Source organism: Rhinolophus sinicus, chromosome 17 (genome assembly GCF_057876585.1).
Source record: "Rhinolophus sinicus isolate RSI-liver-muscle chromosome 17, RSI-T2T, whole genome shotgun sequence".
Lineage (NCBI taxonomy): Eukaryota > Metazoa > Chordata > Mammalia > Chiroptera > Rhinolophidae > Rhinolophus > Rhinolophus sinicus.
The window spans coordinates 55145438-55158937 of NC_142517.1; the positions used below are offsets into that span (position 1 = coordinate 55145438).

The following is a 13500-nucleotide window of genomic DNA, read 5'->3' on the forward strand; positions in this document are numbered from 1 at the left end:
AGATTTAGGTTTATCTAGTTATTCTGTACTTTCCAGAGAAGCCCTCATTTGAAAGATGGAGTAATACTGTATGACCTCCAAGATTCAGGGCCACTCCAACATTCAGAGATTCTATTAGGTTGGTGCAAAAGTAATTGTGGTTTAAAAGGTTAAATTACTGCAAAAACTGCAATTACTTTTGCACCAACCTAATATAAATACCTTTCCCTTCTTGACTGTGAATGCTATCCAGTACCTGTAGTAACTTCTGAGTCAAAACATGAATAAATACTTTTGGAGGCAATCATTTGTACAGGTGTTTCTATTCAACAGTAAAACAAATGTTGGAAATGAATGAGCCACGTAGGTAATTCACATGGATGTACTAATAGCCTTGATACAGCAAATTCAGAGGCATCAAGGTTTAAGCAAATAGTCTAGCAGGCATGGACCATACAGGTATTTCACACATAAATAATGAATGCTTCTTTCTTTATTAGAAAGTGCAAAGAGAAATTGTCTAAAGGCTTTTTAATGGTTCAATGCCCTCAGCCAATGTCCCAGTTCAAGGTCTCCAACATCTCACTTCCAAAGAGCTACAGCCCACACAGTGCCTAAGAGTCTAACTATTCCTAGACTGTCTGTATGTCTTCACTACTGGATTTGCTTCTATAATGCATGCTAGCTATAGGGTGGTCATTTTAGAACCTCAATTGCCTTGACTTAGCCTGTGCCTCTTTCTACCAGTTACCTCCTCTACCCTGTTCCTATTCTAACTACAAAATAACAACAATAACAATGACAAAAATCCATAATGGTAAAAAACAAATACAAAAAATTATTTCCATCCTTTAAGAAAGGACACCCAGTTCTTCTCTATACTACTTTTTCTTTGTGTTGAGTTGCAAAGAACACAGGCAAGAAAAATCAATTGGATCTAGTTCTACTCCCAATTTTGCCACAATAGAGCTGCATAACATTCTATAAACCACCAACTTGCTCTGACTCTAGGATTTCTCATCTAAGGCAGAGTTTAGCTGCTCAGTCCCAGCGTACGCTATCACATTGTGTGCCAGGAGAACGATCACAGAGCATCTGATGTGAAGCAGACTCCTATAACTGTGTGATGTGAGGTCTGCCCTGCCAGTTCTCACATTTTCATTCTGCAATATCACGATTTTGAAATTTGAGACCTTCGGTGTGTAATTTCAGTATTCCCACTGCATTGATAAAGTTTCAATATTATACATATCAAAACTTGGTGAGCTAAGACAAGAGACTAAGAAACATTGAATGTGTCAGCCATGAAATCAGAAATATAACCGTGGCCTTTCCCATCCAATACCTGGCTTAATTTCACTGTCTCAGCCTCACTCCCCTGGCAAGTCAGGTCAATGAAATGTGACTGCTTTACCATTTGTGACTCAGTTTGTAGTTCACAAGGATATGGTTTAGACGGGCTAGTGAGTTCAAGAATAACTCAAATACCAAGTGAACATAATATCAAGTGCTTATAAAACAGATTCCCTCAAATAGTTTTTCTTTCTTTCTGGTGTTTAGCAACTTCCTCCCAATCCAGTTAAAGCATTCTCTCTGAAATTGAGATGTAGAGGTGCTATCTCCTTATAAAAATAGGCTCTTCCCATGCTACGTGAATCATGGTTGCTGACAGCAGATCAACAGAAAATGTATTTGTCTTTGTTAGTAACGGTTATAGCACACCATCATCTTCCCAAAAAGCTTTTCCATACCCCACACTCCTTTTCTTCTGAGCTAAGCTTCAGAACAACTGAAGTCCATGGTATAGAGATAAATGCATGTTGCCCTTGCACTGGGTATGTCTTAACAGGTAATGTCATCTCTCTGCCAGATTATTACTGTGATACTTTAGCTAAGGGAAGTCACCAGGCAGGATCCTCTCTGCCAAGATGTACACTAAATAGATGAAAAAAAGGAGCAGATTAAATGAACACTGAGGAAAAAAAAAAAAAAAAAACCCTCAGCAATTCCCTCAAATTCTCTCTTTTCTAATGAGATGCTAAGGAAAAGGCCACAGGAAGCAATTTCCCTATGCAAAATTCAGCCATGCAAATTGCTCATCTCCAAATCAACTTCAACAAAGATCAGGAGAGTTTATTTTATCCATTCACAAATGCAAGCCTCATATCATTGTTATTACTTCATTTTGAACTGAGGATGCTGAGTAGGATCTATTCACAAATATCATATAATTATCCCAACCAGAGTGCAAAATCAAGAGACTGAGATACAAGAGTCACATTGAATTCAGCGCCTTAAAGTTCCTTGTAGACCACATAAGCCCTGATAGAAGATAGCCCCTAAGTGATCACTGCACAAAACCAGGATTTTAATTTCCCTTAATGTGAATTATTTACTGTGTAGAGATAACTCTAGTTTTTTGCATAAATCTTCACTTTATGAAATGAACAGGCTATAGTAACTGGATGCAAAATAACACAGACTTTAGTAGCTCCTGCCTTGGGATCACAATGATTTTTGTTTACTTCTGTAATTTACTATTTTATCAACATCACAGAATAAGAAAAGGAGCCCACTGCAAAGAGAAATGCCCTAAAGGCGAGATAAATGTCATGAAAACCCAATGGAAAAATGAGATGAGATGGCTTCTTCACAGGACTTAATCCCAAATTTCTAAACTAATTGTGAGCCCCAATTGTCCAGATTTTCCAAGTGTTTTCCTCATCCCAATGACCCTAGCCCATATGCTTCATCCCTAGAACCCAGGAGAACATCACAATCAGAGTTACAAAGATGCTAACCTAACCCAGTCGACTAACCACAGAGAGCCAGCTTTCTTTCTGGACAGTATTTCCTTTCTGTGGTCTATAGTAAGGATAGAATATCTACGCATTGCCAATGACCCTACAGGCCACACCCAGAGGATCAATCAAGTCTGGTGGAAGCACAGATCTCAACAATTCTACTTTCTTTCAGGCTGGGACACTGGCCTGGCTTGAGCTGGGAATAATTACTCTGAAACTCAAGGTATCCAATTTCCCTTTGTAAACAGAGACACATCATAGACCAACCATTTGAGTTTAGGTCCAAAGAAGAGACTGAGCTTCAGAAAGGCATGCCAAGAAAATCTCTAACAAGTCCAAGTTTTCTTTACACTCCCTGAGGACAAACTGCAGATAGTGTTTTTTCCCTTAATGTGCCAAAAGTAAGTGTGAGTGTGCAAAGGATGCGAGTAACAGGGCAGAAAAGTTAATGAGCAGAGCCCTTGGAAACCACGAGAGCATTTGGAGGAAGAGCATACATAGGAAAAGGAGGTCTATTAAAAAGGAAGTGAAGGGACTTGTAGGGAAATGGGAAGGTGAGAAATTGACTGGACTGTCTAAAAGATGCAATAGCAAGTGTTGCTGGAGAGAGTTAGAAAAAGAGAATAAATTTAAGTTTGTCTGGTGCCTACTACGTGTCCATCATGTGTTAAGAACTATGCCAAATGTTATGAGAGATACAGGGAGAAAGGGTTATTTATATTTAGGTCCTCAGTAGGTAATATAAGGGAGGGATGGATGGATGGATGGATGGATGCATGGATGGATGCATGGATGGGAGAATGAATGAGGAGGTAGGTCACTGCCCTCAAGGACTCTACAGGCTATATGGGACTAGAAGCATCTATACAGGGAACTCTCATCCTAATCAAACTGTGGTTAAATCAAAGTATAAAGTGTTTTCCCGATTATGGGTGAAGAAGCTATTAACTGACAGAGGGGGGACTAAAAGAGAGATGTCGGCAAATTAGAGGAGAAGGTGGGCCAGAATGGAAGAGGGGAGGAATCCTGGTTCCCTTCGGAGTGCCCCTCGGGGTTTGCAGAAGGAGAGAGGGTATCAGCCTCTGGGGAGCCCACTGTGCGGGCTTCTACTGACCTGGTCTCCGCCTCACTGGCCTCTTGCGGCCACTGCAGAAGCGCACTTTGCTGAATACCCCGAGGACGTGCCTCTCGCACAGGGAGCGCCCGTCTTTGCTGGGGCTGGACCGGCGCTTGGAGGCCGACACCCGGTCGCTGTTGGACTCCCTCGCTTGTCGCTTCTGCCGGATCAAGGAGCTGGCTATAGCCGCAGCCATAGCTGCTCAGCGCGGGCCCCAGACCCCGGGCTCCCCGGCGCCTTTGGGATCGCGTTCCGCTGGGGCGAGGGCAGGACCTCAGTAGCCAGGAGGGACAAGGCAGGCGCGGGGAGGCAGTGCTAATATTTGAGGAGGCTGCAGTACAGTACCGAAAACCTGGCGCCCACAAGGTTAGTCAGAATCTGGGCAGTGGCGACAAAATGTGTGAAAATCCAGATGTAAACTTCCCCAACCGCTGGCGGCGGGGGCGGGGCAGTCCCAGGCCTTCCTGTTAACTAGACTCTTGCACCCCAAACTTGCACCCCAAAGCAATCCGCATCCAAGGGGCAGTAGGGAGTTTGGTCACACTGCGTTCGGAGTACCAAGTGGAGGGGAAAGAAGGATGTCCAAAACAATAAGCCGTCCCCCTGTTGGATAGGTGCAAGCGTTGTAAGGTGTCCAAAGTACATCTACACATACATACATATAAAACCCGTTTACAAAGCAGAGGCTGGACCACGGCGGGTAGCGTGCCACCGGTAGAAAATACTAAAAAGTGAATAAAACGTTCCTTTAGAAAACAAGCCACCAACCGCGAGAGAAGGAAAGGAAGGCAGCAATTTAACTCCCTGCAGCCCGCAGTTCTGGAGATTAGGAGGTCCGTCCCGGCTGGCTGAGGTCTATGGATTGCATCGCGCTGGCTGCCGTTCTCCGGGGGCTGGCTGCCCGAGTTCTGGAATTCTGAGAGGCGCGAAGTGGGAGCAGTTAGCCGGAGTCAGGGTGAGGGTGTGGGGAAGGGGTACCTCTGTTTCCAGCTGTGGTGAGCAATACTACCCGCCAGCAGCGCTGCAAAGAGAGCGGGAGGCAAGGGAGGAGGGAAGGAAGGAGGGATAAGAAAAGGGGGGGGAGGGAGATCCTCGAGGTCTAAGCACCCCTCAGGGAGAAACCCTTGGGCGGCGAGCACTGGAGATACCAGAGGTCCCAAGAGCGGGCGCTCTTTCTCTTTCCGATTGCTTCCTGGCACGAGACGGGCACAGTTGGTGATTATTTAGGGAATCCTAAATCTGGAATGACTCAGTAGATTAAACAAGCCCCCTTCAAAGGCAGCGATACCGAACGTGTCCTCTCCAGCTTGGCACCCACACACCTTTAACTAGAGCTCCCCGCCATGGTACGCCCGGGGCCGTCGCACCGAGCCCGTCTCCGCACAGGCTCAGAGTCAGTGAAGGAAGAAGGGGGCGCCCTGTTGGACTCCGGATCAGGTCATCGCAGCGTTGCCCGGGAACCCCAGGTTCACGGTGCCCAGCAGTCCACAGCTCACAGGCAGCAGATCAGATGGTGATTACCCACCGACGCGAGGCCGATCACTTAGTCCCGCGCAGCCCATCCTGGCGGAGGAAGGAGGTGACCAGCGTGCTGCGAACACCCGCGCGTCTGTTTGAGTGGGGCGGGGGCTGGCTGTGGGCGATGTCAGCTCCAAGCGGCTGTGGCTCAGGGCAGCAGCTGCCCACCATGGTCTGGCGCCCAGGGAGCAGGCAGGGCCCCTAGGCTGCCCAGGGCAATGGTGGGAGGTGACTTAGAGCGCAACCCGGGCCTCATAGCCTGATGCAGACTCTGGGGGTGGGTCCGGGAGGTTGGTGCCGGCTGCCGCCAACTCGCCCAACTTGCTGCGCGAGTGGCCCCTAGAGCCTCGGGTTAGCGGGGCGACCCCCTGCCACTGCTCCTTCACAGCCACTGGGCCCGGAGGGGCCTCTCAGGGCGGAGTCCCATTCATAGGTTGAGGCTTAGGCGCACTGAGCCATACCGGCTCCAGGACGCCACTGCCGCCTCTCAGCCGGCTTGCTGGATCAGCTCTAGCTTCTCAGAAAACTCCAGGCAGGGACGACCGCTGCCGAGAGGGCAGTGGAACCAAGAGCGGGCGGCGGCGGGAGTACTTCCTGCACTGCTTGCCCACCCTCCAAGACTGTTCGAGCGTGCCCAGGTGGGGCCAGGCTGGGGGCTGGGCTCCTGGGTCGCAGGGAAGAGCCGCTTGATCGGGTCCTCCTCCCTGCCTTTAGCCCTCTGTTCCCAGACTCCCTTCTCCTGCCTCCCTCCAGTCACTCCTCTCCTCTCCCCCTTCTCTGTCTTCTGTCTCTCCCCTTTTCTCCTCTCTACGCAATCCTACGTGATTGAGGTTTGGATGAGAAATTCTCAGGCAGAGCGAGGGAACTGCAGCTCGGGTCTGCTCTGTCCCGTCCCTCCCCCAAGAGAAAACACTACCACAAGCCGTTTAAAGGACCCTGGATGTGGGTAAAGGACCCAAGAAGGGGTTAGGAGTGGAGGAGCTGAGAGAAGATAGTCCACCCTCTCTCCAATAATCTAAAGCAGGTAGAATTCTGTTTGGGAAGGAAGGCAGTGGACACTGGAGAAAGTAACAATAGCCTCTTGGGCCCTCACTTTGGGCCCCTTTTAACTCATTTTGGAACAGGAAAAGTGTCTCAGCTTCCTTGGAAACCAGGTTTCTTTCTATCTGGACAGCTGCAAAACAGACTCAATCCCTAAAATGAGGGACCAAGTGAGAACCCTACACAGAAAGGAGAATGGAGGTGGGGTGAGAGGGCGACTGTGGGTAAGAGCAGTCAAGGACCAGTTCTGGAGTTCAGTCAGGTCCCAGCACTGCTTGTGATGACAGTGACTGTTACAGGAAACCCAGCAGAAGAGATAACAGCACCCAAGTTATGAAAGCTTTTGGAAACGCAAAAGGAGTAATCACCTTCCATTCATGCCAAGGTCTGGAAGTAGCTATTAGTTATGCTTACAATGTCTCTCAAACTTGTCTTTAAAGATCCCTAATGCATCCCCTTCACAGACACCTCACTAAGCATCAAGGGTAGTGCCCAAAGATTAAATGGATGAGTTTCAAGAAGAAACAGGTGTATGTCGAAACACCCTAGTAGAGGGCAAAGAAAATGCAGGCCCTGGAAGCTACTGAAAATGGATGTGGGACCCAGAGAGGCTCTGGGAACTCTGGATGTGGTCACAAAACTGTGGGCATCACAGAAATTCTCTTAATCAATGAGAAGGATTGAGGTTTGTGAGGTTTAGACCAAGCACTGTGTCAAACAACCCTACTGTGCCTGGGGGCCTGGACCTTTCACACATTCACACTGGGCATAACACAGGCAGACACGAGTATATGGGGCAGACAGCTGGAAGGAGGGTTAAACAGACAAGGTTTCCCGACAGGGGGGCACCCCAACTGTCAATGGGGAGCGAATACCCCTGCAGCAGTTCGGTGTGGCTGAATAAGGGCAGCAAACTTGGGATTTTGACAATACAGACAAAAGCGGCAAATATGTTTTCAAAAGTACATTTGGATGAGGCAAGGGGATCATCACTTAAAATCAAGGCAACAAATAGCAATTAGGCAAATGTTCACATGACACACACAAAAAAAAATGTTTCCCTTCCTTGGCTACCAGAAGATTTGTCTAATTCTCGAGGAAGGCAGGCACAGATAGTACTGGCTGGCATTGGGGGCTCTGTGCCTTTTTCAGTTCAACACCCAAAAAGAAAAAGATCAGCCAAGGCAGGAATCTAGACATGGGCAAGATGGCAGTATGTGGTGAGGCCTTGAGAAAATCACTGCTGAACTCTGAATCTCTTTCTTAGCTTCAAAATAGGGATAATCATTCCCATACACCTTACAGAACTGAATATGTATGTGCAAGCATTGGGGAAACAGGAAAAATGTCAAATGAGTGACAGAGATGATGACAGTGTTTTGTTTTTTAAAGAAACTGCACAATGTTCTTCTGAGATGCTTTTTTAAAATGCAGATTTCTGATGCTTTCTCAGAATGTGAAGGAGGAATCTCTATGAGTAAAGCCCAGGAATTTGAATTTTTAACAAGTTCTTCAGGTGTCAAAGTTTGAGACTTTAATATATATATTAATATATATATATATATATATATATATATATATATATATTTTATATATATATTCAATGTAGATAATACTAGAAGAAAGAAATAACCTCAGACTCTCAAAATCTAGCACATTTCCCCAAAACTGCAGTCCCCCGACCCCCCTCACCCCTCCAAAGGCATGGAAAGAGAATGCTTGTTTTCTCATCTTTGAGTGTGTTGTTTTTTGTTTTTTTCTGAGTTTATGAAAACGGATGTTTTGATGCAGAAGGTAACCACTGTAGCAGCCACAAGACTGAAGAGGGTGATGGGGGAAAAGATGAAAAAGCAGGTAACAGTGGCTGTTTGAAGTTCTCCTGTCTTGACATGACAATATCAAGTGAGGCATTCAAGGAACAAAACAAAAACAATAAATGCCAGCTTTCTGAGAGCGACATTATTCCAGTCTTTAGATCTCTATTAAAAGAATGTGGTTATTAGACAACAAAGACTACTTTTTCCCTTGTACTCCTGAAGCTATTTTCAGGATGTTGTGTTTTTTTTCAGCTGTTTAGCTCTTTAAATCATCATCAGCATCATTTACTCCATTTCCCCAGTGAGAAAACGAGGTAAGCACAGGGAAACTTGAAAAGTTATGTGGGACCCGTGTACAGGACCACTGACATCAGAAGCAATACTCAAGTTAATTTTTTGATATCCAGAAATTCATAATTTTCCTCCCTGGGCCAGTAAATCTTGTAAGTTTTCCTCCATGGCTATTAGGACACTTACAGCATCTTTGCACTTTGGGGCCAGGAATAAGAGGAAATCAACCTACAGGATGATCTAGGTAAAACAGTCAGGTTATATTAAAGGGCAGTATGTCAGGGATAGCAATACCTTGATTTTGAAGCTATCTTTCTTTGCACAACTTCAGAACTTTCCTTTACCATTCTGAAGCTATCATGGATCAAAACAGTTTTAATTACTTTGGAGAAAGTTGCCAGATACACATTGAAAATGTAATTATATAATTATATTTCTGACCTCTAGTCAAACAAATAAAACATGAACAATCTTACTCATCTCTATATTTTAAAATGAAAAAACACAGAATGCTTCATAGGTCAAGTCTTCCAGCTCCCAAATCAAACTATTAGGACCATCAGAGTCATTCACCTGAAACCTTGAACTGAGCACAGATCACATCCAAGACTCTGTTTCAGTTACCGAGGGAACTCTATACACCTCTCCATTCTCCCTGCCCTCAACAAGCTTACAGTTCTTGTCATCATATAGTATTTGGCTCTTGTCTTAATCATCCACTTGCTTTATGCTACTGCACAGATCAGTCAATCTCTAAACCACCTCTGCAAAATAAATCAGTGATAATAACACTAGCAGTACCTATTTAACTGAGCTGCTGCAAGGCTCAAAGAAGATGTGACAATAATGGAAAGGATTAGAATGAGCATGCTGTCATTAAAATGTCCGTTTAAATCAGGTCCCTGCTTTAAAATACAAACTTCCCCAAACAGGAAAACATACCTGGTGATTCATATACATCATCCACTATTCACTCCTGGACACAATGTATTTAATGAAGACTGGAAATCAACTTGAAATGAGTGATTAACCTTGACATTGTAATGGCAAACAAAATTTTCATTAGTGGGATATTATCAATGTCCCTGTTTATCAGGAACACAAAGGAGCCTAGCTCTGCTCATATATTGTCCCACTCGGAGCTCAGGCCCCTGACTCAAAGCTTGGTGAATGTGACCTCAGTAGGCTCTCACAAAAAAAGCTTAATGGGCAGAAGACCTCTTCTCCATGAATTTTATCCCACACAGTAACTATACTTCCATTTTATTTTCTCTGCCAAATTGTCAGTTGCAATAGGCTGGCAAAGAAACAATTACGTTCTAATAATCTGTGAATTCCTTTATGCAGCAACTGTATTTATGGTGCTTTAGTCAACAGCTCAACAATTGAATTTCTACATGTTATATGTTTTTCTGGTTTTGGTGATCTCTCAAAATAAGAAAGATAAAAGATTAAAATTTTCTTTCTGACACACATTAAGGGTAGTATCCTTATTGCCCCAGGAGAGAAATTATTGGTATCTTAGAGAATGTCTCTTTTGATAAGAAATAGAAGATATAATTTATGTGAGCCAATGCTATGCTAAGTTCCCTGTATAGTTATAAGTGCATCACAATTATTTACACATTGAATTCTTACAATAACCCTATGAAGTAAGTTCTGCTATTATCCTCATTATATAAATGAAGAAACTGGGGCACAGAGAGGTTAAGCTGCTTTATCAAGGTCACCCAATTAAGAATTGGTAGAGTTCAAATGTAACCCATGTCATTTATTTCCAGAGCTTTCTGTTTATCCTCTCTGTTACACTTGAAAGAGACCAAAGTTTTGCCACCCTAAAACTGCCTTTTGGGATATTGATTTTTTAAGTTGATTATTAAGAAACAAAAGACTCAGAAAGAATTTGACCCTCTCTCTTTCCTGTCTAAGAGATTCAGATGGAAAGACCTGCTCCAGGAAGAAAATCTCAGCATATTCACCTTAGTCTATTTTGAATTAAGTATGGTAGCTAGGAAGGCTCCGAGCAGGAGCTAGATTACCCCTATGTCCTACTGTTTCTGCGTTACCTAGAAGGAATTAGTTTGCCATTCTATGGGTTACCCCTAAATTGCCCATTTTAACTTATGAAATCTAAGACCCCATTCCTCACATTTCCTCATTTGTTCAAAATGACATATATACACAATTTTGCCTCACTGTCTTTGGAATTTCCATGCTTACGTGAATTCCCCTTGTGCACGTATTAAAATTTAATTTTCTCTTGTTAATATGTCTGTTATTAGCCAAGCCAGAAGAACTTAGAAGGTGGGAGGAAAAGTATTGTTTAGCCCCCATACACTGTATGTCAATATAAACATAGTACCATGAACAATTATAATCATGTGATAAAATTAATAAAGAATTGGATTATTGTTTGCATTTAAGTGTTTTACTGTTTAGATATCATCTTCCCATTTATCTCATTGAGATTCTCAAACACCTTGTGAGGAAAGGTAAGGAGATAAAAATAACCCAACTTTACAGGCAAACGGAGACTCCATTAAGTGATACAAGCTCCCAGGGTCACCCAACAGATGAGTAAAGATCTATGAGTTTAATCCAGGTCTTCTGACCTCAGAGTCCCTCATGTCCTAACTAAGGCCACGCAGAGAAAAAATGGGAATGTTAAATGTCTTTTCATTCACTAACCTCAAGTGCTCACCTAGCAGGGTTTCAAAGCTTAGAAAAGACCTTGAAGAGATCATTTAATGTTGCAAGCATCCCAAATCTTCTCCCTCTACAGTTTTTACCTCTTAGCCAGGGAGCTAGGTGGTGGTTGTTCCACTTTGGCCACAAGAGGGTAGGGTAGCCTTTGGTTCTGAGAGTGTGGCCTCCACTTCCTTCCTTAGTTCAGAAATTCAAGTTAAGCTTCTTAAGAAAACTACAGGGAAACTAAGTCAAAACAGGAACTGGAGAAATTTATAATAGGATAAATTTACATTTCTTCCATTACTGTTCCTAAAAATGTGCATTGGTTTGGCTTAAACCACATGGATGGTACTTAGTTATTTTCCTCCCCAGATGGTTTGAGGATGTTAGAAAAACTGCCTCAACTGACTCCCCATTATTTTAGCCCTTCTCTAACTTCCACTGTCACTGAGCAAGTGATACACCTTCTACATAGATGTGAAATGCAGTTAGAAGATTCCCATTGGAATGTAAAACCCCTAAGGTCAGGGAGATTGTCTATTTTGTTTACTTTTCTAGCTCCAGTGTCTAAAATAGCATTTATTATACAGCAGATACTCAATAAACACTTGAATGAGTTAATTTACTCATCCATCCATCTTTTTAAGTCAAAAATGAAACATTTATTGTAATATCAAGAAGCAAACTCAGTTCACTCAAGGTGGCCTCCTCATTTCCAAGTTGATTATTTTGTTTTATCAATACCTCTACAACTATCTGCCTAAATTCAATCCAGCTATTAAAATCCGATAGCCTGAGGGGGTCCATGGTACACAGATTTGTGCTCTGAACAATACCCATCCATCCCCAACATTCAGGCCTATAGTTTTAGTTCTGATCTCTCTTTCTCTCTCTCTCTCTTTCTCTCTCTCATACAAACACATACACATACACACACACACTCATAAAAGGACTATAACAATAAGGAAATGAGAGACCACTGACATTAGATAAAATGAGTAGTCAATTTTAAAGTCTCAGAATATGATCAAAATGACCTTAAAATGGTTTGATAATCTTAACATTCATGCTGTTACCCATCTTTTTGGGCTTCGTTCTTCATGGACCATTCCTAGTTGCTCTCATTTCTAATTTTAGACTCCAAATTTTCAGGGAATGGATTTTGTTGAAATAGCAGTCTCTTACAGCACCCAGCACATGACTGAAACTCAAACTATATTATTAAACTGTAATAAGTTTATATTTTGTCCTCTGTGTGCACAGAGATCTGGGTGCTATGAAAATAACAATTAATGAAAGATCTTGTGCTTGTAGGTATTTGATATTGAGTATGATTTTATTTGAAATGACTGAAATATGCAAACTGGTTAGAGGGAACTGTTGGGAGCAAATAGGAGCTGGACAAGGAGACCGGTAAGGTCATCTCTACTCCTAACATTTTACAATTCTTTAAAAATACTATGTAAAGTAGAAAGAGTGTGTAATTTAGAGTAAATAGTTTTTTCTTTGCATAAATAAATGTATTCAGTCTTTCTGAGCCTACATTTATTTGCCTATAAACTGACTACTATATAAGACCTAAATTAGTTAGAATAATATATTAAAAATATAGCACAGATTTCGGAAAAAAAGTATGAATGAGTGAATGAATAAATGAATGAATAGATGGATGGTAGATGAGTAAATAGAGGGATGGATGAAATATAGCATCTTTCATATAAGTATCTCTAAATTGTCCTTGTTAGGCTAAGCAAAATAGCTCAAAACAAAAATAAAAAAATATTTGGCAAGCTTTCTTTCAGAATACTGGAGAGCAAACAAAAAAGAATTCAAGAATTTCAGGTTAGTAAGTAAAAGCACTTAGTGAAGTTTGCATTCACTTAACAATCATTTTCACATAAAACTATATCCTCCTGTACCTAATTTTGTCCAATAATCCAGCATATGCAACAGGAAGTCAAGGGGATACTGCTATAAATGGCTGTGTGTTTACAAAATCTAAGCCAGCACAGATATATAGATATACCATGTTTCCCCGAAAGTAGACCTAGCCGGACCATCAGCTCTAATGCGTCTTTTGGAGCAAAAATTAATATAAGACCCGGTATTATTATATTATATTATATTATATTATATTATATTATATTATATTATATTATATTATATTATATTATACCGGGTCTTATATTATAGTAAAATAAGACCAGGTATTATATTACATTATATCATATTATAGCATAGCATA

The 13500-nt window shown here is 42.4% G+C and overlaps 1 protein-coding gene across 3 annotated transcripts in view; it reads right to left on the reverse strand.

Moving 5' to 3' along the window:
• Window positions 1–13500, reverse strand: part of FGF12 (fibroblast growth factor 12) — a 520770-nt gene that overhangs the window by 252012 nt on the left and 255258 nt on the right. Inside the window, exon 1 of one of the 3 annotated variants that reach the window (XM_019723105.3) lies at window positions 3898–6131. The exons of the other annotated variants lie outside the window; for them this stretch is intronic. Coding sequence (XP_019578664.1) covers window positions 3898–4096 — 199 coding nt within the window. The 5' untranslated portion in view covers window positions 4097–6131. Of the gene's footprint in view, window positions 1–3897; window positions 6132–13500 lie in introns of those variants that run through there. 3 annotated transcript variants of the gene reach the window in all.